Source organism: Aulonocara stuartgranti (genome assembly GCF_965226115.1).
Source record: "Aulonocara stuartgranti genome assembly, chromosome: 3".
NCBI lineage: Eukaryota > Metazoa > Chordata > Actinopteri > Cichliformes > Cichlidae > Aulonocara > Aulonocara stuartgranti.
The window spans coordinates 43,063,805-43,091,416 of NC_138941.1; the positions used below are offsets into that span (position 1 = coordinate 43,063,805).

General features: G+C 37.4%; 2 protein-coding genes across 6 annotated transcripts; both read left to right on the forward strand.

The window, feature by feature from the left end:
- The first annotated feature begins 725 nt into the window (after positions 1–725).
- Positions 726–27,468, forward strand: LOC309702801 (uncharacterized protein). 5 transcript variants are annotated; one of them, XM_082527433.1, is made up of 15 exons: positions 726–900; positions 1,191–1,223; positions 1,418–1,561; positions 2,040–2,306; positions 6,296–6,407; positions 6,955–7,039; positions 7,482–7,592; positions 7,694–7,709; positions 7,799–7,890; positions 8,003–8,053; positions 8,138–8,194; positions 25,950–26,069; positions 26,206–26,221; positions 26,301–26,443; positions 26,676–27,468. In XM_082527433.1, exons 5-14 carry the CDS (start codon positions 6,393–6,395, stop codon positions 26,440–26,442), a joined length of 705 nt encoding a protein of 234 aa, XP_082383559.1. In that variant the 5' UTR covers positions 726–900; positions 1,191–1,223; positions 1,418–1,561; positions 2,040–2,306; positions 6,296–6,392; the 3' UTR covers position 26,443; positions 26,676–27,468. The 5 variants fall into 5 exon arrangements, with proteins under 5 accessions (XP_082383559.1, XP_082383555.1, XP_082383557.1 ...); XM_082527429.1 differs by lacking the exon at positions 26,676–27,468 and having other exon boundaries at positions 25,950–26,221; positions 26,301–26,379; XM_082527431.1 differs by lacking the exon at positions 26,676–27,468 and having other exon boundaries at positions 8,141–8,194; positions 25,950–26,221; positions 26,301–26,379.
- Positions 16,329–22,234, forward strand: LOC309698316 (Fc receptor-like protein 5; the record flags this gene model as incomplete). The annotated part of the gene is made up of 6 exons (XM_082520645.1): positions 16,329–16,512; positions 17,000–17,079; positions 19,830–19,865; positions 20,068–20,334; positions 21,670–21,936; positions 22,059–22,234. The coding sequence occupies exons 2-6, from the start codon at positions 17,043–17,045 to the stop codon at positions 22,232–22,234; spliced, it is 783 nt and encodes a 260-aa protein (XP_082376771.1). The 5' UTR covers positions 16,329–16,512; positions 17,000–17,042.
- Positions 27,469–27,612: the final 144 nt, after the last annotated feature.

Genomic DNA, 27,612 nt, shown 5'->3' on the forward strand with positions numbered 1-27,612 from the left:
TGAATTTTTTTATAAGCTGGTGTGTTTTTTTAACCTTATGAGAAATAAATATTTTTCACATGAGGTGGAAAAAATCTTTTTTAGCTGCATCTGGCATTTTTGTACAATTTGTTGCTCAGTTTATCTTCAAATAAAAACATAACGTTTTTTTTAACACATTAAACTTTGAGTTTCCTTTCAAAATGTTCAAAAATCTTTTAGAAAACTGGTGAAAATATCTTTGAGGAATCGTTGAAGGCTCGTTGACTGATGTCAGCCATGTTGGATGTCTCAGCTGAGGGCACTGCATGAATTGCTGATCCCTGCTGGTTAATCTGTGCACTGCATGTGTGTCTGTAGACATCAGGTTCATTAACGTGAGCAGAAAAGGCCAAGCAACAAACTTTGTTAAAGAGGATGAAAAGAAACTTGATGAATGTTGGTCGAATATTCTTCTGTCAGAGGAGACAAAGATAAATTTGTTCACATTCAGTCAGACAGATCAGTGAGTCTGTAGTTGTGATACTGACGCGTGGAGGCAGGACATGACAACAAAGATAAAACTATGACCTGCAAAGTGTGTCAGTAACTAAGCAACAGAGCACCTTTGTATATCACAGAGAAAGGTAGGAACACTAAACAGGAAAGAAACTTAAATGTTTGCAGTGGACAGGAAATGTGAACACGTCACACGACTGCTGTGGTCAAAGCTACAGGAGCTGTTTGAGGTTGGTGTAAAAGGAAGGAAGCACAGAGAGGTGATAGAAGGAAGAGCTGAATATAAACTCTGGTCTTATCTACATTAAGTGCAGCTTCTCTTTATCAATGCAAAGTCGAAACCTTTGAGATTAGATGCAGATCAGCGTGCAGGGCTGGACGTGAGGATGGGGCACTCTTTGCTCTGTTTGCTGGGGTTATTCTGTGAGTACAATACACACCTTTACTGTTTGGATGGCAGCGATGAAGGAAAATGTTTCTCACTGGTGACAATTACACTGTATCACTGCTTTAACCTGTTTATCTGACAGCTTCAACACAGCAGGCTAGTTTTTTTTTCATGTTTCCAGCCTGTTTCACAGCTAATAGAAACACATCAATTTGGTGATGAGCAATAACTGTGCCATGTGAAGATTTAAAAAGCCTCAGTTCATTTATTTATTGTGATTTTGTCAGCTGTATAATGTCTGATGATGTTTCATTCATTATTTTAGTGCTCAGTACAGTCAGACATGGAAACACTGAAGGTGAGAAACGGTTTTTTCTTCTTGTGTTGCTCTAAATGACGTCCTCTGTGTTATATTTTGTATCATAAACCAAACATTTCATTGATTTATTGGTTAAAATGTTAATATAACCATGTTAAGTGTGTGAGCACTGAAACACACACCCACGATATAAACTGTATATTTACTGAAGAGCTGTGGCTTCATACTGTCAGCCGGTGATCGGCTGTGATCAGCTGATCACGGGGCCGGGGTTAAAAGAGAGACGCCACCCACCTGTTCGCCGCTCAGACATCAGTCTCTTCGTGTCAGGAGCTCCGAAACTCTGCCGACGTCAGTCTCCGCCTGATTCAGCAACCGTGAGTGACAATCCCTTTCAATCCTTTTTCTCTTCCCGGCTCCGCTCGCTCTCTGTCTGTAACGACAGTTCCGAAGCCACGCTTCGTGCACTGGTCATTACTAGAATAACTGCGTGTCTGCTCCAAACCCACCGCTAGCCTTCGCCGCGCTTGGGTCTAGCCAGCACGCCACACGGGCACGCCGAATTACTGTGTGTGATCCGCCCGACCGTGACACATACATGTGGATTTTCTTTTTATGTTTATCTGATCTGAAAATATCAACAGTGTGTGTAGTGCAGATTATCTCACTCACGAGTTATGTTGTTGGTTTGTATGCTGGATGATATACTGGGATTTCTAACACGTCACTCCAAAGTCTCTGTAGATGTTCAGTGTGTTGAATTGTGTGGCTGCAAAAGATGATTCACATTATTTAAGTTTGCATCAAACATTCAGAGCAACAATTTTATTCTTTTGATCTTTTTCTAAATTACAGACCTTGGAGTGAAGGCCACTCTGACAGCAGACAGATTAACTATACCAGCAGGGGGCAGTGTGACACTGACCTGTGATGTGAAAAACACTGCTGACTTAAAATATGAGTGGTTCAGAGAAACCTCATCTGCAGTAAAGTCCACAGAAGCTGTTGGATCAGATAAAGTGATCAGGATCTCTAAAGGAGGAAAATACCAATGCAGAGGGCGGAGAACAGGCACAACTTTACTCATAGCACAAAGTGATCCAGTCATCATTCAGGAAACTGGTGAGTTTAAAAATGTCATATGAAATAAAACAACATGGATTCTCCAAAGTTTGGAGATCAGAGAGGGACAAAATTATGACAAAAACTTATGTTACAAAGTGATTTACGGCCCCAACCTGCCAAGTTATTTCTGAATATATAAAGTGTTATAAAGTTAAAAAATAATAAACAATAATTGGGTTATAATATTTGATAATATTGTTTTTTATTTTTAATGATAATATGTTAATCAGTCAGAAATTAAATGTGTGGCTCAGTCGTTCATAAACGTGTTTTGTGATTTGGCCCCTGATGCTCCAGTTGTCACGGTTCAGCATTTTGAGTCTCGTGTGTTTTGGTATTTTATAATATGTTTTATGTTCTGAGTCCTTTGCTGTTTTGATTATTTTAGTTATTATTATTATTATTATTACCCCAGGCTCAGTTATGGCTGTTACGGTTTTAGTTCTTAGGTTTTGTTTTATGTGTTCATGTTGTGTTTACTTTGTGCATTTCTGTCCCACGTTTCAGGTCTCTATGTTCTGTCTCACAGTCTGTTAAGTTTACGTGTCTACAGTTCAGTCGGTGTGTTTCCTGTTTTACTTTGAAGGTCTGCGTCTCATGTCAGTGTTTCTAGTTTTGTTTCCCTTGTCTCGTCCTGCCTAATTACTCCCAGCTGTGCTCTCCTACTGTGTCTCATTCCCTTCATTATCCCTCAGTGTATTTAAGCCCTGTGTTTCTCTTTTTCAGTGTTTGATCTCCCTCATCCATGTCTGTGTGTTCTGCCTACAAGCCTGTCAAGTTTATTTTTGTTTTCCAGTTTAGTTCTTTTTTTTTTTTGTGTGCAGCAATAAAGCTGCTATTTTGAGTTCAAGCTTTGCTTCTGTGTTGAGTCTGCATTTTGCACACAGACCATGACACCAGTTGCTGTTATCAGTTACAGTTTTAGGACAGAGTGACGTCTCTCTATGTGATTGGCTCATTTCAGAGGCCATCCTGACCAATGGGTGTGGAGCTGTCATAGAAACATTTTTGAATTATTCTGAAGACACTCTGAAGAGTCAGCTCAGAGATGAGAGATAGTTTAATAACGATTTCTCTGAGCCTGTGATTCTCACGTGATTATGAACAGGACTGACTGAGGATCAGTGAAGAGGGCGAAACACAGCGAGGGTGTAAAGAACTTCATGTTCTGGGACCATCAAACATCTTTTTCTGTGAGACAAACAATGAGACAAGTATAACAATAATAATAGTTTAATATTTAATGACTGAAACAAAATGGTTTGCTATGCTGAGGTATGAGCTGCAGATGTGAGCAGCACATTTTCTGTCCAGTCACTGACTGGGCGATCAGACCTCTGTACTGGTTGTTTGTGGCTCTGTAGACAGACATGTGACCTAGAAGCACGGCTACAGTCATCGACATCATCATGACCTGTGAAGCAATAATTACATGTGTGTGAGCCACGTCTCCTAATTTTTTAAAGATGATTTTTTTTTAGGCCTTTTATCTTTTATTGGATAGAGCCATTGTAGGGGTGCAGCTGGGACTTGAACCTGGCCGTACTGCTCACCCACTCAGCTGAATTTTTAATGATATAATGGTTCTGGAATAAAAATACAAACAGAGATTTGTCATGTTTGTCACAGACTACGGCCCTTTGGTGTTAAATTCTGATACTAAATACACACACAAATTAAAAAAGTGTTAATAATTGACCCAAACATTCAATTACATAGCTCGATGTTATTTTATATGTAGATGGAAATAACAGTGAATGATGTTTTTGATGATGCAGTGTTTGCTCACTTTTCCTTTTTACTGGAAACCACTCCATCCTTTTATATATATATATATATATATGAATCAGAGGATAAATGTTTGAAATGACTTCAGCTGTTTTAAAATTATTGATCTGAACAGAAACATGAACATAAAACATTCATTCCAGATTTCTGCATCTGATTTTATTCTGTTAGGATTTCAAACTGCAAACTTCTCACTCTGGTTAATCAGCCTTTTCTTAGATCAGCCAGCAGGAGGAGTTTCAGCCACAGGGATTATAAAAATGTTCATTTATTCCTTTTGTGTCCTGAGGAATTTTGCTGTGGAAAGTTTCCAACAGGACTGATGTGACGCTGCAGCACAGCTGGTCTCAGATATTCACTGGTGAGACAATCACTCTCAGATGTGAGATTCAGGGAGGTGAAGGAAAGGTGTGGAAATATGAATGGACAGCACCCAACACAAACAGCCCTCCAACATCCAGTGAATACAGGATCAGCAGAGTTTCAGTGTCCCACAGTGGAGACTACAGATGTCGGGGTAGCAGTGACTATCTCTTAACAGGATGGAGTGATGCCTTCAGATTGACAGTTTCATGTAAGCTGGTCTATGAATCAAACTGAAGTTTCCTGTTTTAAGACATCAAAAAACAATTCAGACCCTCCAAGAGACTCACTGTGCAAACAGACTCACAACTGAGTGCACTGTGACTCTACAATGATTTATTTAAAAGGGAATGTAAAGAGAGGAAACTTTTAAGAAAAAAAATAATAAATCAGGTGCGTCTGTTGTGTAGTTTTGAGCTAAGACAGATTGCCTGTGTGAGATTATAACCTTGTGTTTGGTGCCAGTCAGAGTCAGATTCACACTGAGAGCAGAAAGCACAATCACAGCAGTGATACCAGCAGTTCTTCAGTCTGTTTGTCTTTCAGTGCAATTACATTAAAACCACCAGGACACAGTTTATGAAATTTGGGGGATCAAAGCCAAAGAAAGAAGCCATTTGATTTCACTGTGTGTAGCTGGTCTGGCCTCACACTGTTGCTGCAAACTGTGTTGTGTCAACGAGGAGATGAGTCAGCTGTTGCTTTGCCTGCTGAGTTTATTCTCCAACACTGTTTAAATAAAAATCAATTCAGTTCAGCAACTTCATGTGATTGGGCTTCTACATGCACAGCTTTAAAAGAAACAGTGTCTTTGAATACATCAAGCAAGATTTGAACCATTTTAGCACTTTTACTGTGCTTAACCTCTGTAACAGGATCATTAGCATAATCTCATCTCTCCTCAGCAGGGCCTCCTTCAAAACTACAGGAAGTGTAGTCAAAGGTTATAAAAGGTTATAAAACTTTGACTACATTTCTCGCAAAAGTCCGTCTTAATTTTTTTTCCTCCCATGTCCCCTGCGGGGCTCCGTACAATACCGTTGTTGGAACTCTTTGTCCCTCCTTCAAGGCCACCTGGGTCCACTGGAGACTGCTGAGCTTAACCGGGCATAGTGACACTTTCTCTCAGCTGAACATGAGATGCACACACATGCACACACACACACATGCACACACACACATGCACCCACGCACACATATGCACACACACACACACACGCACACAGTTTTTTTTCTTGTTCTCTGGCTCTTTACGAAGGTGGTCGCACTCTCTCCCTCTCTCGACTTGCCCATTGTGTTGTACATTTCAGTGTTTTTCCATAATGCTGTCGATTTCACTGCAGGGCAACTTGCATGTGACAAATAAAGGCTTTCTTGATTCTTGATTGTTGACATATGCGTGTAACTGACACAGACACACACAAACTGCTCTCCTAGTGGAACGCAGTCTGAGTCGAGTCCTTTTTTTCTCCTCCTGTCCCCGATGTTGTGTATTTTCATTGCCTTTCTTAAATGCTACCTATTCTGACCTGTAATGTGATGTTTGTATAATATATGTAAGGTGGGAAGGGTCCATTTTCACTGCAGGCAACTGGAAGTGACAAATATGGGCTTCATTCATTTGTTCATAAACACGGAGTCACCAGACCATGACAAATTACTTTTTAAATACTGCAAAGAAAATATAAAAGTTTTACAGTGTTGATAAAAACGAGTTTAAAGTTTATTTTATCTTGTCATCAAGATTTGGTCATGTTCACCATTTCCATCTAGTTTTTTAAATTATTTAGATTCAGTCATTTATTTGTTTGTTCTTTTTCTAAACTGAACTGCAGATAAACCAAAGGCCAAACTGAGAGCTGATAACACAGCTGTTCCAGTAGGGGGCAGTGTGACCCTGACCTGCTCTGTGAGCCCATCATCATCATCTGGATGGAAATATTACTGGTACTGTACTGTTGCACCCAATGTGACCCAGTGTCCTATATTGAGATTCACAGCCAGCTAAACTCTCTCTTGCATCACTTCCTCCAAGGAACAGGCACGTGTTGTATTTGGACAGGATTTAATGCAAAAAAGTGTGAAACTGAAATGATACAGAATACAGAAATGTCACATAAACATTAGCTTGGGTTGAACTTAAGTGGACATATAAAACACATCAAAAGTTTCCAAATCACTTCAATAATGTCATATACCCTCTCTTAAAGGTAAACACAATTAAGAAACTTACTCATATTGCCACTCAAAGGGATTTAACGGAGTGGATGGCTTTGGATCGGAGGAAAACACACCATGTCTTGCTTCACTCATGAGCAAACACTTCCTATCACACTTCTTTTAGTGACTAATTGGCTCAACATAGCAAACTGTGCAAACCTGCACCCCCTATAGGCCTGGAGAAATAACATACAAACAGTTCCAGTACAGGTACAGAGATGATACCACAGTGGATGTTGTCTCCCCATCAAATGGACAAATCAATGTCTCACAGGAAGGACTCTACAGGTGCAGAGGAGGAAGAGGAAACCCAGTTTACTACACAGAGGACAGCCAAGAAGTTCAGATTAACACAACTGGTGAGTTTGGATTCAGCAACAATGTTGAATAGATTGATGATTGAGGGTTACTATGAAGGTCAAACAGCATTATATCTCATGGTAACCTCTTTGGCATTGTAATAATGTTCATATTGGAAATGGTTGAACATAAATAGTCATGTAAAATGTGGAGTCTAGAGAATCAGTGTCAGGAATGTGATCTAAGGAGGGGAGACTAGGTGGGATTATGAATGTGAAACAATCATTTTCAGCAAATCTCCAAATCAACATAAATTCACAATTAGTTCTGTAGCAACTCTACAAGTAAGACTGCAAGTAGTGTAGAACAGGAGTCACAACATGAAACCACAGAGCAGAGTCATGCTGACAGTTTCTGACAGGAAACAGAAAATCTCAATGTAAACATCAGTTTTTGTTTCTTTATATTAAGATTTCAGATCCAAAATCTGACATTTTCTAGTTTCAGGTTTTGGATGTGAAAGAAGTTCATTTATCGTTCCGTTCATCGTCGGACTTGTTAGTGGAATTATTGTCGTGCTGCTGCTGATCTGTCGCTATAAACAGATAAAGGGTGAGAGACTTTCTGTTTGACTTTTTAAAGGAAAAATAATTTATTTTGATGCTGTGACACTTTTAAACAAACTGATGTAATAATCTTTGTGCTTTTTACAGAACCCTGTTGTAACAGGTTGGTGCAGCAGTTTATTTTCATTTATATAACTTCAAATGAAGCTAACTTTGAATTATTCCTCATTAAATTTTCATTATTTGTTTCAGTCTCACTCAGTCTCAGAGCACCAATCAAAGCTCTGCTTCACAACAAACATCCAACCAGAATGAAGCTCAGGTTTACTCCTCTCTTCTTCATGGTGAGACCAGAAATTATTACTTTTTTCTTTCTCTTTAGAAAAAAAAAATCTTTTATTAAACAAAAACAAAAATAAATATTTTTTTTTCTTTCTTATTTTCAATGACTTGTAGGTGATCTTTCAGTCTATGAATCAATCAGAGGCTCTGGAAACACTGGAAGTGGTACAAACAGTATAAACTTTGATAATAGCAGAGCTGTAAGAAATGTAAATATTTATTCTGACTGATCAAACTTCATTATTTCAGCAGATGAATACAACAACATCACATCTGGATTTCAGCTTGAAGGTCTTGATAAGAGGAGTGAGTACAAGAAACATGAAATGTAATAATTGGTCGAATGTTTTTGTAACTTGTGTAATTTTAGAGGAAGACAGTCTCCATGTTATTAAACACAATAATCCATCATCACAACAGGCAGACATGATGGCACAGAGGAGAGCTCTGACTACAATAATGTGAATCCTGAATCAGCCTCATGTACAAATGTGAACTCTACACACACTGAATCATTAGTAATCAGATTACATGTGCAGTAAAATGTGTGACATCATTGTTAAAGTTTCAAAGTTTTGTGGAGCTGATGAGCAGAATCACGACTGGTTTTAGTTATGTTGTGTTTCTGTTGTGGTGTCTGAATAAAATAGCGAGCCTCTTAAATTTGCAGTTCTGTGTGATTAAAGAATGAAAGTGTAAATTAAAGGTCAGAAAGCATCATCACATCTCTGGCACCATTTTGCAACAAATGCATGTTCAAATACATTTTTACCTGTATTTAACTTTTAACCCAAATACCTATGTATTCTGATTGTTTTAACCACCATACCAGTGCTTGGTCTTAAACCAGTTTAGCTTAGTAGCTCACAAATACATGAAAGAGGCATGTGTATGCTGGCAGGGCAGGCTTAGCTTTAGCTTTAACATTCTCAAAATCACTTTTTAGAACCAGTAAACAGTCATTCTTCACTGCCAACAGCATATTAACATTCATATTCACAATATCAGGATACAACAGGGAGCTTATTCAGCTAAACGTCCTGAAACAAGTGCAAAATAAAACCAAAATGGCGCCCGCGGCTGGCTAGGCTTCGACATTTTTCCAGTCCTTCTACTTCATAAAACGTAACAAATAACAGGGTTTACCCACTGATTTATACCCCCACATTTAGCTGTGTTTCTTATCAATATTTTACAATGTTTTAATATAGTTTTACCGCAAAACAGGGAAATGATGAGACAGAGGCTGTATCCCAATTCAGGGTCTGCAGCCTCAAAAGCTGCATTTTAAGGCTAATTACGTCACAGCGACGCAACAAAGGCTGTCCCAATTCAAAAGCTGCTCGAAATGCGGCCCTCAAATGCGTCCTTCATTTCCCTGAATTTTAAGGATGTGGCTGTCACTACCCGATCCGTACCAGAAACCCGATTGGTACCCGGCATGCGCGAAAGGTGTCTACTTCCGGTCGAAGCGTTTTACGATAGTTACAGGTCAGAGTATCTGTTAAGATGTTAAGAATAATAAGTATCTCTTAAAATGTTTGCAATAATCAATCATTTCAATATAATGTAGACAAAAATGAAAAATAAAAAGATAGTTATGGATCAGGACTCACCGATCCTTACTGCGCATGTGCAAAGTACTCCCCAGTGTACGAGGATACTGCCACCTGCTGACCGAGTGAATGAACCCTATTGTAAACCGAATTAGCGTCATTACAAACGTGTGTTAAATTTGATTTAGTGATAGTCGAGTGTGTTTAATGCCTGTCTGTGTGGAGAGGATTGATTGGAATAGTGATGATGATGTCTGCTATCACTGTCAATTGTCAGTAAACACTTCATCTGGCTGATGAATCTTCACGTGACATGTTACAAAGTCTGTATTACTAACTCTGTAATTAGGCGCCATTCTTCTTATTTTACGGCGCTGTTGTTCAATCAGGGAACGCCCTCTGTTGAGGAGAAAAGCATAAATTTGTTTATATACGAATTATCCATTGTTTAACCCTTTAAAGCTGGTCGGAGCGGACACGCTCCATTTTGCATAACTATTTTTAAATCCCGGTAGCACTGCAACCACATAAGCTAGCGCAATAATTTTTTTTGCATATGAAACCGGAGGAGTTGTACTTACATCTGATGCCATCAGCTTCCTTCCACATAAAGCTTTGCAAAAACTGCATAAAAAGCACTTGCAGGAACAAAAACATAATATTCCAGAAACACGCTTTGCCGATCCAATCAGCTGTTCGTAACACTTCCTACGTCGATCAGCGTGAACTATCACATGACCGCATGACCTGCCCGAAACCGGAAGTGACGTCATTTTGCGGAAATGTAGTTTTTTACCATCGTGGCCTTATGAGCCTATACTTGTGTTTTTAAAAGTTATGTTTGACTTTATGACTTTCTGTGTCGTTTCTGGGATGCTTAGGACTCATATTGCACTGCTGGAAATATTTTATTTTGATGCATATGCTGTTATTTTGAAAATTTGCACTATAATATATTTTTTCGTTTTTCCTGCAGTATATGAAAATTCGTGTATCTCAAAAATAAAACTATGAAGACACTTAAAATAATTTTCCTTTGGTGGGAAACTAGTTTGTGCAACTTTTTTGTATTTACAGTTTTGAGGGATAAGCCTCTTAAATTTCGTTAAAAAATCAAAAACGATTTTCAATTATTTTGTAGTTTATTGCACTTTTTTGCAATTTATGTAATTACTATGCACTTAATGCAGACATATTATTAAAATTTGGGCTATAATGCTTGTATTGATGTATAGCAACTTGAAATGCTCCAAAAAATGGCTCTACAACATAAAAATATGCTATAAGCCCTGGCGGACGTGGTTCTATGGTAGGTCTTAAAGGGTTAAAAATTAAGTAAATTAAGTGTTTAAGTTCATCTCTGAATGTTTGTAAAGCATTCCTATGTTAAGCTTAACAACCGATATGTGGAGCGCCGACATCTGTTCGTTTTCATGGCCTGACTCTGCATTGTCAAGTCTGACTGTACAATGGATAGACTCAAGTTTTACTTTGCAAAACGCAGTGTTGCAGGCTAAACAATTTTTTTGTGGTTCAAAAACACTATGAAAATTACTTTTTTCATACTTACCACTGGATGTCTATTTATGTTGAGCTGTAAGTATAAAAGCGTCCATTCTACAAGTTCTTGTTTTTTGTTTGTTTGTTTTTAAGTTGTTGAATGCAAACATTATTTTGTGCTGATATTACACATTTTTCAGAACCAAAGAGTTTTTGGAATCTGCATAAAATTGCATTTTAAATTACTTTTTGAATATTACTTAAATACTTATATTTAAAGTTCTGCTAATAGTTTAAATAAAAAGATCCGTATTGCTGAACTGTGGAATATTTTTGGTGCAGAGTATGTTTTGCATACAGGTATAAAAGAATAGCTTTAGTGTTTTCTTTTTTAAAACTTGACTTTTATTGATTATAAAATACACTATATCGGATTCATATCAGTATCAGCAGATGTCCAATTTTATGATATCAGTTTTAGACATTTCTACTCAAAATCAACAACCTTCGTTTTTGACATGAAGAACTTTGGAGCTGTTGGACACCAGAGCAGACTGTTTTTGACCTCTGTTTGTGTCACTTGGAGAAATAAAGAATACAGTAGACTTTTTGATTAATGCAAAAAAAAAAAAATTAAACAATGAAACAAAAATACAGTAAATCCAGATCTACTAAAAATACAGTTTTGAGAAACAATATCAAGCATTAAAAGATCAAACTGGAAACATAGAGATGCAGCATAATGTTTTTTGTTCTTCTGAGCAGGCTCCAATGCCTGCATGTCTGTCAAACTGTAGATTATGATCTATTCTGCCTCAGGCTTATTGTGAATCTACTGAAAAACATCATGGTTTCGAGTCAGGCTACCTAGAAAACAGGAAATGCAGCTTGTGGTTTCAGCCAAAAGGGGTCTGTTAAAACGTGCATAGAGCAGCGTGCAGCAAGCAACAGCGAGTTGCAAAAAGCACAGTGGAAGTTTCACTTTGATCTCTGTGTGGATGGCACATGTTTATGTTTATGATTTATCTGTACTGAAATGATAGTAATAATTATCACTGCTACATGTAAGCATGCATAACATTCAGTGAAAACGGATCAAAAACTGTTGTCATGATGACACATGGTGGACTACTGATAAAAACTGTGTGGGCATCAAGAGAAACTGTGCAGAGTTTGTTTCCCACATTGATAAGCAACTGCCCTCAAAAGTCTCTGCATTGACATGATGTAAATGCTCATAGAAATCTCAGTTACATGTGTCTGTGTTCTTAGATCCCTTCTGTTGAACTCTGTAATAATGATTGATAAAGAGAGAAGCTCAGCTGTCAGCTGATCACCACCTGATGGTGAGTTGGATCAGATGGTGGGAAAGGATGCTAGACAGGCCTGATACACCATACTGTGAAGTGAGGGTGTGCTGGGGGCAAGGTCTTCAATTCTCCCCTCCAGCACAGTTTTGATAGCATAGGGTTTCGATAGGGAGACTGGGGACATGGGATTCAAATAACTTATGCTCTGCATCAGAACTACTGTATTAAATTGTGGCTGCAAAGTGGTTGTTGCCTCTCGTGATGATCCACGAACCAAAAGGTGGACACCTGAGGTGCATGGAGCCATCAAGTTAAAGTGGTGGGTGAAGTTGTGGGACGCAGGAAACAAGTGATAGGTACCAACGGGCCAAATGGTGTGTGGCTCTGGCAGTGGCTGAAGCAAAAACAATAAGGCTAGAGAACGAGACTTATTGTCATCGCCAAAGTGATTCTGGAAAACCCCTCAGTCAACTCAGGAGGGAATAGCGGTGCTCTACTTACACAATGTATAGTCCAGGTTCTGCTCACTTAAACTGAGGATACAGTTAACCAGTAAAAAGAATACTTCTACCTCTACAGTAGCTCTGTTTTGAGCTCCGACAACAAATTTGCTAAATTGTTATTTGTTTTAGGAAAAAAAAGAACAACAAAACAAACAAACTACACATTACAATAAAAATGTATCATGTGTTGGTAACCGTTCAGAGTTAATTCAGTCATATTGCTGGTAATACACCACAACATCTTCTGATGGGGTGTTATACATGCAATTAAATAGTTTGGAAAGAGGGCAGGACTTTGTAGAACTGGTTTTATGGAAGTATACAATATACATAAGTATACATAAGTTTACAGTTTATTTCTTTAGTTTTATGAAGGATGTAATTCAAAACATTTGTAAGTTAAATACTAGAAATGCATACTTTACATTTCCACATGGTAGAGTTACATAAACTTGATCCACAACATGCAGTTTTCAAAACAAACCTTTTTTTTTTATTGCAGCTTTAAAAAAAACAAAAATTTCACATCACATATTTGGATTCTCTTAACTATTTTTTGACCTTTAGTCAGATGTTCAGGTCTAGTCTGTACGTTTATGTCCAAGTAATACAAATAATCGTTTCAGATTAAATGTGTTAGTACTTAATGTTACTTTGCTATGCCGTCAGATAATAAATGTAACTGTGAATGTAAATGTTGTCTTTAGATTTCATCTTAAGCTTTAGCTTCAGTTCAGCCACACAGTGAGTCATTTCCTGTGTTTCGGGTCACAGCCAAATTTAAAACATATTTCCAGCACAAAGTGAGAACATTCACAGATCTATTCTGAGGTTAAGTGAGCTTTTTCACTTTAGTGCTGCATGATAATATTTAATCTAACAGTCAAATATATTTTATATCTTTTTATGAAGTATGGAGGAAGGATGTTAACATATTTCCTGTTGTAAACAATCAAAAGCAAATACTACAAAGATAAAAAACTCTAACAAAGGTGAGACTTTGATACTTCATAAGTTAGAAACCCTGTGACTATTTAAACAGCAATAAAAATACACCTGTGATTTCCATTATCCAACGGGCATTAAATACATAAATAAAACATGCTGTGAATCAGACCTTTCTCAGTTTCATACCTGCCACCTCAGTCTGATGGTCGGCATCACAACATAAAAACGTAAAGAATCTCCAGAATGACTCAAAAATCACATTTTTAGTTTTAAGAAAGATGAGAAGGGTATAGGAAGATCTGTGCATGAAGAACAAATTAGATTACAACTCACCAGAGCGGTCTTCTATATGCAAAATACAGTATAAATGTGAGGTCAAGCTAAAAAAAAAAGGAGAGAGAGAGAACGAGAGAGAGAGAGAGAGATACATCAGACTAACAGTTACTTAAAAAGATAAATAAATTAATTAATTAATTAATAAATAAATAAATAAATAAATAAATTAATTAATTAATTCTGTCTCAGACAGTGCAAAGGGCACTGCATAAGAACATATATATATATATATATATATATATATATATATATATATATATATATATCAAGCCAAATCAATGTATATATGTATATATATATATATATATTTTTTTTTTAGGGGGAGCAACAATACTCGTATCAATATTGAACCGTTCGATACAGTGTTTTTGGTTTGGTACGCATATGTATCGAACAATACGAAATTTTTATTTATTTTATCAACTTTTCTTCTGACAATGCTGTCTGTGTTGAGCTCTCAGTGGATCTGCGTTCGACTACTCCGCCTAGGCTGCACTATCGAGTGCAGATCCACTGAGCGCAGCGCAATCTAGCAAGACAGAAGATAAGCTCGTTGCAACATGGCAACTGCCTCAACGCTACCCGAAACTGAACCGAAACTGAACTCATTCAGATCTAGCGTTTGGAACTATCTTGGTTTTCATGTGAAGCATGACCCTGATGGTAAGCACGTCATGGACAAAAGTTAAACAGTATGTCTGATGTGCCACGCAATGCTCAATTGGTGGGAACTAGTGCGTTAGCGCAGTTAGCTTGTTAACGTGTTGACGCCGTTGTTTCAGCAACATTAAATTTAAAAACTGTACGTTTGAGTTAAAATATATATTTATTATTTTAATATATGACAAATTAAAAAAGCATGAACATTTTTTATATCGAAAAAATATCGAACCGTGACACACCCCTAATGTATATATACATTAGGGGTGCAACGATACACAAAATTCACGATTCGGTTCGGTTCGATACTTTTGTGTCATGGTTCGATATTTTTTCGATACAAAAAATGCTCATGCTTTTTTAATTTGTCATTTAATAAAATAATAAATATATATTTTAACTCAAACGTACAGTTTTTAAATTTAATGTTGCTGAAACAACAAAGGGATAAAATAATAAATCTATCTGATTGAGGAATCACTCATCTTTGGAAAAGAGAGTTTATTACAGAAAAATTTCTCTTTCCAAAATAAAAGCTATACTATACGCTTCTTCTGGGCTATATTCTCAGGAGCATATTAAACATATCAGGTCCCCATGAGGAGAATCATGTGCTAACGGCTGTCTAAATGACTCGGGTAAAGTTTGTAGCATGCGTGCTTGTTGTTTTTGTCTGCTTCCACTTGTCTTTGCACTAGGATGCTGTCGGAGTAAATGTGCAGTCATATTCGTTGTGTTCCCATTAGTGCTGTCAGCGTTAAGCTGAATTGACCTTAACGCCACAACACGGCAAATCTCCGTTAACGAGCTACCACGGATCGCCCCGTGCGTGGGGCTGGACGGCCAACACGTTAACGAGCTAACTGCGCTAACACACTAGTTCCCACCCATGTAATTGAGCATTGCGTGGCATATCCAACGTACTGTTTTACTTTTGTCCATGACACACTTACCTTCAGGGTCATGCTTCACATGAAGACCAAGATAATTCCAAAGGCCAGATCTGAATGAGGGTGGGGGAGGTTCAATTTGCCATGTTGCAATGAGCTTAGCTTCTGTCTTGCTAGCTTGCGCTGCGCTCAGTGAATCTGCGCTCGACAGTGCACCCTAGGCGGAGCAATCGAACGCAGATCCACTGAGCTCTCAACACAGACAGCATCCTCAGAAGAAAAGTTGATCAAATAAATTAAAAAATGTTGTATTGTTCGATACATATACGTACCGAACCGAAAGCACTGTATCGAATGGTTCAATATCGATACGAGTATCGTTGCACCCCTAATATATATATATGTATGTATATATATATATATATATATATATATATATATATATATATATATATATATATTAGATTTATAGATGGCACCATCTATGGATATACAAAACCTGACAGAAGAGGAACATTGCAGCTTAAAAGTGTTTCACTTCAAGAATGACTTGAGAGTTTTCAAAGAAAAAAAAGGCAAAAACTGACTTCCTGACTTGAAGGAAAACAACACATTTATATATCATAGAGAAAGACATGAAACACAACATGTGAAAGAAGCGGATATGTGTTTGCAATGGACAGGAAATGTACTCACGTCAAACAACTGCTGTAGTCAAAGCTACAGGTACTGTTTGAGGTTAGTGTAACAGCGAAAGAAGCACAGAGAGATGAAAATCTGATCTTATCTGGTTTAAGTGCAGCTTCTATTTCTGCATTTATTATTATTCATACAAAACACTTTGTGATCGTCTGCATCACATCAGAGTGAATCAGAGTCAGTGATGATGGCAGACTTTGCTCTGCATGACGGGGTTATTCTGTAAGTACATTTCTGTCGTTGTTTGAATGGCACCAATTTTGATAATTCATTCAGTCAAGTTTTAAGACATTCATTTGTTAATTTATTTTAATCTCCCAGTGTGTTCAAATTAATTTTCAGAGGCAAAAACACATTTAATTAGTTCCAGCAGTTTATGAGTGCAGGTGGAGAGGAGTTTGGTTTTACTGTTTAGATTATTTATGGATAATTATTATCTTTCATTCATATATATGTGCGCTTGGAGGTTTGTAAATATTTATTAAAATTATACATATGTGTAATAAAACGTACTGTCTGTCTGTTATTGGTCAGTTTAGTCTGCATATTACAGGCCTTTTCATAAAAATCTGACAGACATGGTCAGACCTTGTTAAGTTGTTATTTCTGTGTAAAAGGAAGGAAGCAGAGAGAAGTTTTAAAACCTCTTTGTTTCCTTCTCAGCTCTTTGGTATCTGCTGTGCTGCTGCTTCACTCTCTCTCTTTACAGAAAGTTGTAGAAGTTTTCAAACGTGTCACTGCTGGATGTGAGGATGGGAGCCACTTTGCTCTGTGAGCTGGGCCTATTCTGTGAGTACATCACTGACTCCTATTGTTTGATTCATACTGATCCATAAACATGTTTTAGTAAGAAGAACAGAGCATCAGTCATTTGTACCATTGCAGGTCATGTGATCAGAGGACTCATGTTTGTTACCAACATGGTTGTTTGTAGACTGGATTAGATTTTAGTGCACTGACTCAGATCAGAGTGAAGCTGGTTTAGTTTATCTAAGAAAGGTTTGTTTCTCCATCAGTGATAATTTGATGCATTTTGTATTGTAATATAAAATGTAACCAATCATACTAGACACTGATAAGACTCCAAGCAATTTAAGAAGCTTGGTTAGGAAAGCGACTTGAGTTTAAACCCTAATGGCATTTGTCCCTTAAGAAGATCATAAACTGACTATTTATTCTATTTATATGCCTCACACAATGAGGAACTGTGGAATGCCAGGACTGCCAAAATGAATTAATTAAATACAACGTTAAATAATTAAGTAAATGTGTCAGTAATTAATAACAATTTAAATTAATTAATTAAATACATATTTATGACATATTTAATTTGTTAATTATCAACACATTTAATTAAGTATGTATATATTTCACATTTTAATTAATTATTGACACATTTAATTAATTATTTCATGATGTATTTATTTCATTTTGGCAGTCCTGGCCCTAGGGGTCAGGACTGCCAAAATAAATTAAATGAATAAATTAACTACACGATTAAATAATTTTCAGCGCCCAGTCTCACCGCAAAGTGTGTGATAAAGTTAACATTGTTAAAGTTAACATCAGATCTTTGTGCTTTTTGTTCAGTAATCATCATGACCTGTGTATAAACGCATAAACTTCATTAACCCTTGTGTGGTGTTCGTATTTTTGTTACTCAGCCAGTGTTCATGGGTCTGGTGGACCCGCTAGAGTTTTGGCTTTCCAAATTAACACTATCAAACAATTTTATGTTAAATTACTCAACAGATGTTTACTTCATCCCAATTACAAGACATATGAACAGCAAACATGGTTAATTTTTTCCCTTTACCTTTGTTAGATCACATTTATGAATTAATGTGCTTCTCGTTTTTCTTTTATATAAAATGTTACAAATAAATCAGTTATAATCAAGTGGAGTGAGTGGAAAGACACAACACATTTACACGTGAAAAAATAATTAATTGTTTAATTTTTCTTTTGAAAAAAACTGAACACGGGTCTCACAGACCCGAACACCATACAAGGGTTAAAAGAGATAACGTTGGTGTTTCAGTCATGTAGTAACCATTAGCTTTAACTGTACAAAGCTTGTTAGACACTATGAAACACGTACAGACCTTATGCTTTTCGACAAATATTTTTATTGTGAATATTGATCATGAGGGTAAACTGAAAGCTCACTTTGCTGCCTTGCAGCCCTGTACACCTCAGAGCGAGGTCAGCATATCCAGGATATCTTCAGCGCTCTAGCACACATCCTGCTCACCTGTCAGCTGTTTAACACCTGCTGCTTATTCAGGAAACGCCCACGTTACCTGGTGATATTCACTGTTTAACGTGGGCAGCTAAAGTTCAATATAACGTAATGTCGTCACAATATTGTGCACAAGTAAATTAGTTGTTTTTTTTTTAGTTCAGAGCTGCTGGTGCTTGTGTTTCCCTCACAGTGACTGACCTGGGTTACAGACGACAAACACAATTTAAACCGAGAGTGATGGACACCTAGAAAACTACAGAGCACTTTATCAGCGGCTGATATCTGGTCACTGGCACACAGCTTTAAAACGAATGAACACTGGACTTAATTTACTCAGGTTCTGTCTGCTGGGTCATGTTTACTTCACTGTTTTATTTAACACTGAGCAAATCGGTTTGGCTCAGATTAAAGTTACGTTTCATAACTGCATAGTTTTACTGAAGTTTAATGTCACACTGGAGCACGTTATGTTAACCCAGGGTTAACAGTGTCGGTAGTATCAAACGAATAAAATGGTCATACGAATCTAATTCACGGGTCATATTGATATTCTAGGGCCATCCCTGTAGACTGTTTGATGGACTGCTTGTCTTCCTGTTTGTAACCGCCGCCTGTTTTTTAATAAAGATTTGGATTTCTGACTTCAAAAAAAAAAAAAAAAAAGATATTCTAGGGCCAGGACTGCCAAAATGAAATAAATAAATACACCATGAAATAATTAATTAAATGTGTCAATAATTAATTAAAATGTGAAATAAATAAATAAATAATTAAATGTGTCAAAAAACTATTAAATGTGTCAATAATTAATTAATTAAATACATATTTATAAATTCTAATTTTAATTAATTAATGACACATTAAATTAATTATTTAACGGTGTATTTAATTAATTCATTTTGGCAGTCCTGGCATTCCACGGTTATAAAAGGAGGATGATGTGCCAAGCGAAACAGGCACTTTGTGAGGTGCTGAGGCTGCCACCCCCCCCCTCCCCACACACACACCCCAGTTACCTCTAGAGACTCTGATTATGACCCTTCACTTGATATGTGACTAGGGTGTTAGCGCTGACACAGGCACTGGCCGCTTCCCTACATGTGAGGTCAAATACACGACCGCTGCCGGTTTTCTGTTGTGTGTGTGTTTTGTGTTTGCCTCTGTTAATAAAGCCCAAACCTTTGACACTGACTGGGGCTGTCTCTGATGTTACCTCCTTACATCCCTAGGCGATAACAGCCACATTTGAGTGTCTTTAGTTTGATAATGTCTGAAGTTTCTGTCTTTATTGTAGTGCTATGTACGCTCCTCTGCACTGGACACGCTCAAGGTGACTGAGAGGTTTTCACTTTTATTTAATTTATTTGTTAAATATTCATCTTAAAATACTACATAAATCTTAATTACAGTTCACATGTGTTTTATATTTTTTATTATTCAGTATATGAACAGTGTATGAACGTACTGTCACAGATTGTGTCGTGCATAAATGTTTTTCAGGTTGTTAACTTTGTGGTTGTGTTGGATTCTAGATGCTGTGCTAACTATTGAACCCAGCTGGTCCAATTTTTTCATTGGAGAGTTTGTTACCTTCAAATGTGACATGAATGAAGGAAAAGACACTGACTGGGAATACAAAACCAACAAGGATGGTCGAGAATTAATCCGCTACAGCACAATCAAAGAGTACACATTAGAAATTAAATATTCAAGTCACAGTGGTGAATATCAGTGCTCTGGTCGCATGAAGGGATCATATTATACAAAGATCAGTAACACTGTCTCTATAACTGTATTAGGTAAGTCCTCAATGACCAATAATGTGATGATTCATGTTGAAAATCATTTGAATCATAAAATTCTGACATTTAATGAATATTGTCACTGAAACTTGTTTTTTTCTGATACATTGAAACTAGAAACTTTAACAAGAACTTCTGTATTTTACTGGTTACTTTGCTCATAGTATACACAGTATTACAAAACTCACAGACTGTCATTTATTATTACTAAACGTGTGTATTTTAATGTATAACAAGAATAACTGTGGATTAAATTAATTTTAAATAAGGAGAAGAAGAAGCATCAAAAGCTTCATAAAATTTAGGGTGATGATGTTTCTGTTGTCTAAACCTGAAACTAGGCAGATCCCTCTGAACCCATCATTGTGTTTCCTTCAACAGTGAACTGCATTAGTTTACATCCAGTGTGACTTCTTCAGGCCTGAGATTAGACAAACATTTATACTGTGTTTATTTAGAGATCTACAACCTGAATTACTGCAGCTCTGTCACCATGTTGAGACAGAAAAATGGCAAACATTTGAAATGTCTTAAACTGCTAGGAAAGAAAAAAACAATATAATGAAAACATGTCTGTGAAGGTTCTCAGTCATCCAGGTCATCGTAGTCTAAGGAGCTTGCAAAGAAAAGCGTCTGGACTTTTTTAGGTTGCTTGAAGACGTTTCACCTCTCATCCGAGAAGCTTCTTCAGTTCTAGGGTAAAATGTTGGAGAGTCCCAGATTTAAACCCCGTGGGAGTTTCCCCCCAAATGGCTTCTTTCACTCCTCTTTCAAACCATGACAGATGGTTTGTGAGCAACCATCTTTGAACAGAGGCGGTGGTTTACGACACCAACTGTGTGCGATCTATAATCCAGTTTTGAGATCCCTTCCCAGACACCTTAACGCCCACTCACATCCTGGGCCATCTGATCTCAGGAAATCACATGATAGGGTGGGGCCAGGTTTCACAATGAGCTCACCCAAAACCTTGGCTGAATGTGACCCACACCCGCTTTCACACCTTGGCTCATGTGATTAGGTAGAGGATCATCAGGGGTTCTTTGTCCCTCTTTGGGGGGAAACTCCCCCGGGGTTAAAATCTGGGACTCTCCACCATTTGACCTTAGAACTGAAGAAGCTTCTCGGATGAGAGGTGAAACGTCTTCAAGCAACTCAAAGAAGTCCAGACGCTTTTCTTTGCAAGCTCCTTAGAATATAATGAAAACATTTGGAGATTTTGTTTTGTTGGAATTTGAGTCAAATGAAAAAAAAAATCTTTTAAAATTTAGGATTTTTTAAATCTTTATAATGGATCAGGTGTACATTGTCCTCTCTTCTTTTTCATAACAGCATATAGACCCAGGGCCACACTGACAGCAGGAACCACAATCATACCAGTAGGGGGCAGTGTGACACTTACCTGCTTTGTGCAGAGCTCTGATGGATGGAAATATGAGTGGTTCAGACGAACCCAAACAACCTTTGAAGTTCCAATAAGAGGTCAACAAAACAGAGATATCAGAGTATCTCAAGGAGGAATCTACTGCTGCAGAGGAACAAGAGGAAACCCAGTTTACTACAGTGATAGAAGTGATGATGTCACTGTTACGATAACCTGTGAGTTCAGTCATTTAGTTTGAAATATACATTCACTCATGATTATCAAACATACAATGTTAAGTTTTCTGTGTTGATTTCATGTTTCTATTTGTATCTCAACTGTTAATATGTGTAAACAGTTTCCAATAAAGTTGTTGTAAAACAACAACCCAACTGGCCTCAGATATTCAGAGGTGAGACGATCACTCTGACATGTGAGGTGCAGGAAGGAGGTGAAACCACACAGTGGACACACAATAATGATGTGACATTCAGAGTTTCGGAGTCCAGCCGTGGAACCTTTCACCTGGTATAGTGACGGCAATACTACCCCGATGCTACATCACCTGAGGACAATAATTACAGAAATAAACAGAAATACAAATACTACTACTACTATTACTAATAATAATAATGATAATTTCCAACAAATAGCAGCAAATCTACAATTTTTATAAGAAAGAATAAGTCATTCTGGCCTGTGATCTCATAAAGCACTGCCATTTGTTAAAATAAAACAGACACATGACTGGGTTTAATACAAAGCCAATCAGATTTGGAGCTTTAGTGAAAATATTCAGGGTTGGAGCCACACCAGCTTGAGGGCAAAGCAGCAGATGGAGGAGAATCGAGGGAAGGAAGTCAAAAGAAAAACATCAAAATAATATTACTGTTGATATGACTACTATCCTCACCGCCACCATTCACCTACAGTAGGAGGCTAGCATACTGAGGTTGCCTTTGATGGTACAAAACATTTCATGAACATTGTTGTGTTTGTTGGGGAGAAAACTTACAAATCTACAGTACAGCACTTCAGAGTCACTGCTAGCAATCAAAGATTTATGTAAATTTGACAAGCTGAATGCATTCTGTACAGGAGACATTGCACGAGATTGACTGACAATGGTCTACAGGCAATCAGGACGCAGAACACAATGCGCTGAAAATAAAAAATAAAAATAAAAAAGCATGAAAGCTGCACAAAAAATATCCGCGAAACAGAGGGGCGCGAAAGTTGACCCGCGTTATAGCGAGGGACCACTGTACCGTACACAATAGAATAGAATAAAATAAAATACTATAAACAATAGAATACAAATGCTATATACAACTGAGTAAAATACAATGTTGTCAGAGAAAGAGAATTGTACTTAGTGTTATTGCACATGTGTGGATGTGTGTGTTTGGTCAGCTGCAAAGTCTTTGTTGTGGAGTGTGACAGCAGCAGGAAGGAAACACCTACATCTGTCCCACATTGTGGGTGCCACAGCCTGCCACTGAAGGAGCTGCTCAGTGCTGTCAGAGTCTCCTGCATGTGGTGGTTATTAATGTTGGGAAGGTTACTTTTAAAATGTATTCCACTACAGATTACAGAATACATGCCCCAAAAATGTATTTCGTAACATATTCCGTTACGTTACTCAATGACAGTAACGTATTCTGAATACTTTGGATTACTTAATATATATTCATGCTGTTTACAACTACATGAATGTGATTTATTACTATTACTGAAGGTCTGCAGCTCCAAACCGTAGTAAAGGGACCTCTGGCTTATATGTCAGGTTCTGTGTCGGGCTCGTAGCCGAAAAATAGCTTTACTTTGTTGTCTGGGTCAAGTTTGCTAGCGAGAGACAGAGAGAGGCGTTGAAAGGCTGCTCCAACGGAACTTATTGTTTCGGAGGAAAACACGAACACAGTGTACAGTCGAGTCTTAATAGCTTACTTACAACCGGGCTCGTCAGGCACTCTTCTTGGCTGAAGTGGTTATTATTATATTTACATGCTTCCAGCTCCCATTTCTGCTCGATGACAACTCGTACTTTTCCACTCTCCTTTTTCTCCCTCCTCCCCCTCACAGACACATAACGGGTATGGCAGTCCACTCTCCTTGCTGCACGGACTACACTGTCCATGAGGCTACATTCTTTAGGGCTATGTCTGTAACACTCTGCCTATTAGCTTAGCACAACAACAACAAAAAAAAGGTGCTCTGTCACCCAGGAAAGATAGTGATGTGTCGGTCGCGAACGAAGCAGCTCTTAGAGCCGACTCTTTGAAGTGAACGACGCGAGTCGTCTCCTTATCGCGAGCCGTGTTTTTTTTTTCTTTCTCTCACCCTCTCTCTCGCACTTTTTTTCCGCTTCACTCCGCACGCGAGCCTTGTGCTTTGCTGGGAAGTAGGGGGAGGGGCAGTAGTTACACTCCCAGTAGCACAGGAACAGAGCGGGAGGGAAAGAGAGCCAGGGACAATAACATCAAATTAGAAAGGCATAGCAATCATCCACAACTATTTTCAGTTGCAGATGATAAAGAAATCAGAATGTTTATTCATGCAGGCCTATATGACAGAGAATATGCATCTTCTTTTTGTTTTCATATTTTTATTTATATTTAATTGTGTTGTGGTTTGCAGTGTTTTGGAAAGGAAAAAGCGAAAATTTTAATAGTTAAAAGTTGAAATGTAAATAGTTGGTTTTTGTATTATATGATTTATTTATTACATTTTATGTGGAGTGAATAAATAAAAGTATACTTACGGTGGCCGTTAGAGACAGAGCACGTACAAACCCCGAAGCATGTAAAAATTCCAAAACACGTAAAAACTCAGAAGCACGTACAAAACACAACAGAAGTGCTCCACGATGCTAAGGGCAGTGTTGAGCTTTTGTTACCTAATGGCCACACAAGCCAAGAAGTACCTACGACCAGATTTGGTGTGTAAAAGTAAAAGGTAAATGAACATTTTTTTTAAATAATTTGAATATATTTGAGTGCTTGTGTATAAATATACAAACAATACACTTATGCTTTCAATTGTGTAATTTAAGTGATCTAGGTAGCTCTGTTTTGGAAGTTCAGTTAACGCCGAAAGAGTCGGCTCTTTTTAGTGAGCCGAAAGAACCAGTTCTCTAAAAAGAGTCGGAAATCCCATCACTACAGCGAGAGCGCATCACCCTGTAACCAAGGCAACCATAACCTTGCCGCTTGTAACAACACAACATAGCAGTCAAACAAAACCCAAACAGTCCTGACCCGTGACAATATGAAACAGGAAAAGACCGCCATGTAATCCATTTATTTCAACAAAGTAACTGTATTCTAAATACCACCTTTTTAAACGGTAACTGTAACAGAATATAGTTACTTATATTTTGTATTTTAAATACCTAACGGTGGTACATGTATTCCGTTACTCCCCAACACTGGTGGTTATTAATGCATCCTTAATTATGTAATGTCTGAACACGAGAGGCACAGTCACAAACCTAAGGGCTAAGGAATAACAAAGGGAACTAGAAATAGAAAAGGCAAAACCATGAAAAACCACTAAATAAAAGAATCTTAAAGAATCAAAAACCTAAACACAGAGTCAACAGACCATGACAAATTACTTTTTAAATACATCAAAGAAAATAAAAAAGTTTCACAGTGTCAATCTAAATTAGTTTACAGTTTATTGTTTATGTTCACCATTTCCATCTAGTTGTTTAAATTGTTTAGATTGAGTCATTTATTTGTTTTTTCTTTGTCTAATCTGAACTGCAGATAAACCAAAGGCCAAACTGAGAGCTGATAACACAGCTGTTCCAGTAGGGGGCAGTGTGACCCTGACCTGCTCTGTGAACCCATCATCATCATCTGGATGGAAATACTACTGGTACAGAGATGGAAATTACTCTGAAGCCCTGACCACACAAGATGCAGTTTTCCACTCAAATGGACAAATCAGTGTCTCACAGGAAGGACTCTACAGGTGCAGAGGAGGAAGAGGAAACCCAGTTTACTACACAGAGTACAGCCAAGAAGTTCAGATTAACAAAACCTGTGAGTTTGTTAGGACATTTTAAGAGACTCGGCTCGTGTTGATGTGTTCACTGTGGAGGGTCAAGTCATTTAAACACAGCAGGGGTTGACTCAGAATCTAGTCAAGGAAAACAGATGAACTGGATCTTTTATAAAGTTATGTTATGAAATATTAAACATAAAAAAGTTGATTAATAATTAATTTTTGTTTGTTGTTACAGTAACTGTGTCAGGAGCTGACAGCTCTTCGTCTCCTGTGTGGTTGATTGTTGGACTGGTTTGTGGAGTCTCTCTCATTATTATTCTCCTGCTCTTGTTGTATCGCTGCAGACAGTCCAAGTGTAAGAGCCTCTTCTTTTCATGCTGTATTAGAGAGTTTATTTACTACACACACTTTAATTATTCACACATATACATGTATTCTGATCGAACAATTCACATCACAAACATGTGTCATAACATTTGTCTCTTTCACAGGTTCCTGCTTCACCAGGTTGGTAAAATACTTTTTATTATTATTTTAAACAAACATCAGTTACTTTTGAGTTTATTGTGTTTATTTCCTGTTTCAGGTCGATCCAGTCTGAGAGTCACAGTCCGGGCTCCTCCACAAATCATGGATTCAACCAGAATGAAACTCATGTGTACGACTCTGTTCATCCTGGTCAGCACTTAAACCGATCTTATACACATCGAGGGCCGTTCAGAGTTTAGGGTAAGTTTGTCTGCTTCATATACAGAATGATGTTGTTATTGTACAGTATGGTATTGTCCATCTATATGTCACCAAACTAAACAGTTTCTCTCATGTTTTTACTCTCTCTCAGTAATTCTGCTGCCATGCAGGCTGGTTTATTCTTCACATTATTAAATGTCTTCAGCTCATAATATCTTTACATGTTGGAAATCCCACCCAATCACTTTGTCTTTTTGTGCTTGTCTTACAGGTCAGTGAGGAGAGCTGTAGCAGCAAAGCCAAGAAGAAGCTTTTTATGAAGCCACTCTTGCTCCTCTGCTGCCCAAATATCAGACATGCTCAGCTTTATGTACATTTACAATATTAAATCATAATATCATATACTTACTTATAGCAAAAAGTAAATGGAGGTATATTCATATTTGAGTTTTGTACGTTATAGTCAGGTATTTCTTATATTCATTCTTAAAACTTTTGTTAAAGACTTTTTCAAGAGCAGTGAGAAGAAAGTTTGAAACGTGATCTTTAGTATCTGATAGGACGACTCACATTAGGACGTAATGGTATGGGCAACAACAAATATCTTTATTGGTCTAAATTGATACAAATGATATGATCGGTACTGTATGAATTTAAATGCAATAAATATGTTTCATGTATTTTTTTTCTGTTTTTTTTCCTAATTTATAATTTTCTACGTGTATAGTTAGAAGGTAGAGAGTAAAGTTTTTTTACATTTGAATGTTTTATGTTGATTTTGGTTCAGTGTGTAAGATTATTCCCAAACTAACAACAAGAGGTTAACAGCAGCTTCCACTACAGGAGACTGTAATGTTAAATTTAGTCTATAACATTTTCTGTTTTCCAAATGGTAATTCAAAATGACCCCATGAACCATAGTAATAGGTTTGTACTTCATGTAATACTTTATTTAAAAATCATTACATCATCATTTATAACATCAGACATTACTTAAGCATATTACATACATATTTTTAATAAAGAATAATATAGTTGCCCATGTTTATAAATTACACACTAAAGTGTAGTAATGGAGGAGAAAAGCTTTATGAGAGATTAAGTCAATATTTGCTTATACATCACTTATGCTCACTAGTATTTATGTTAAAGTGTTACTGAAGTCACAGATGTAGCCAAATCTGGGAAGCTGTTTTATTTACTGCTGA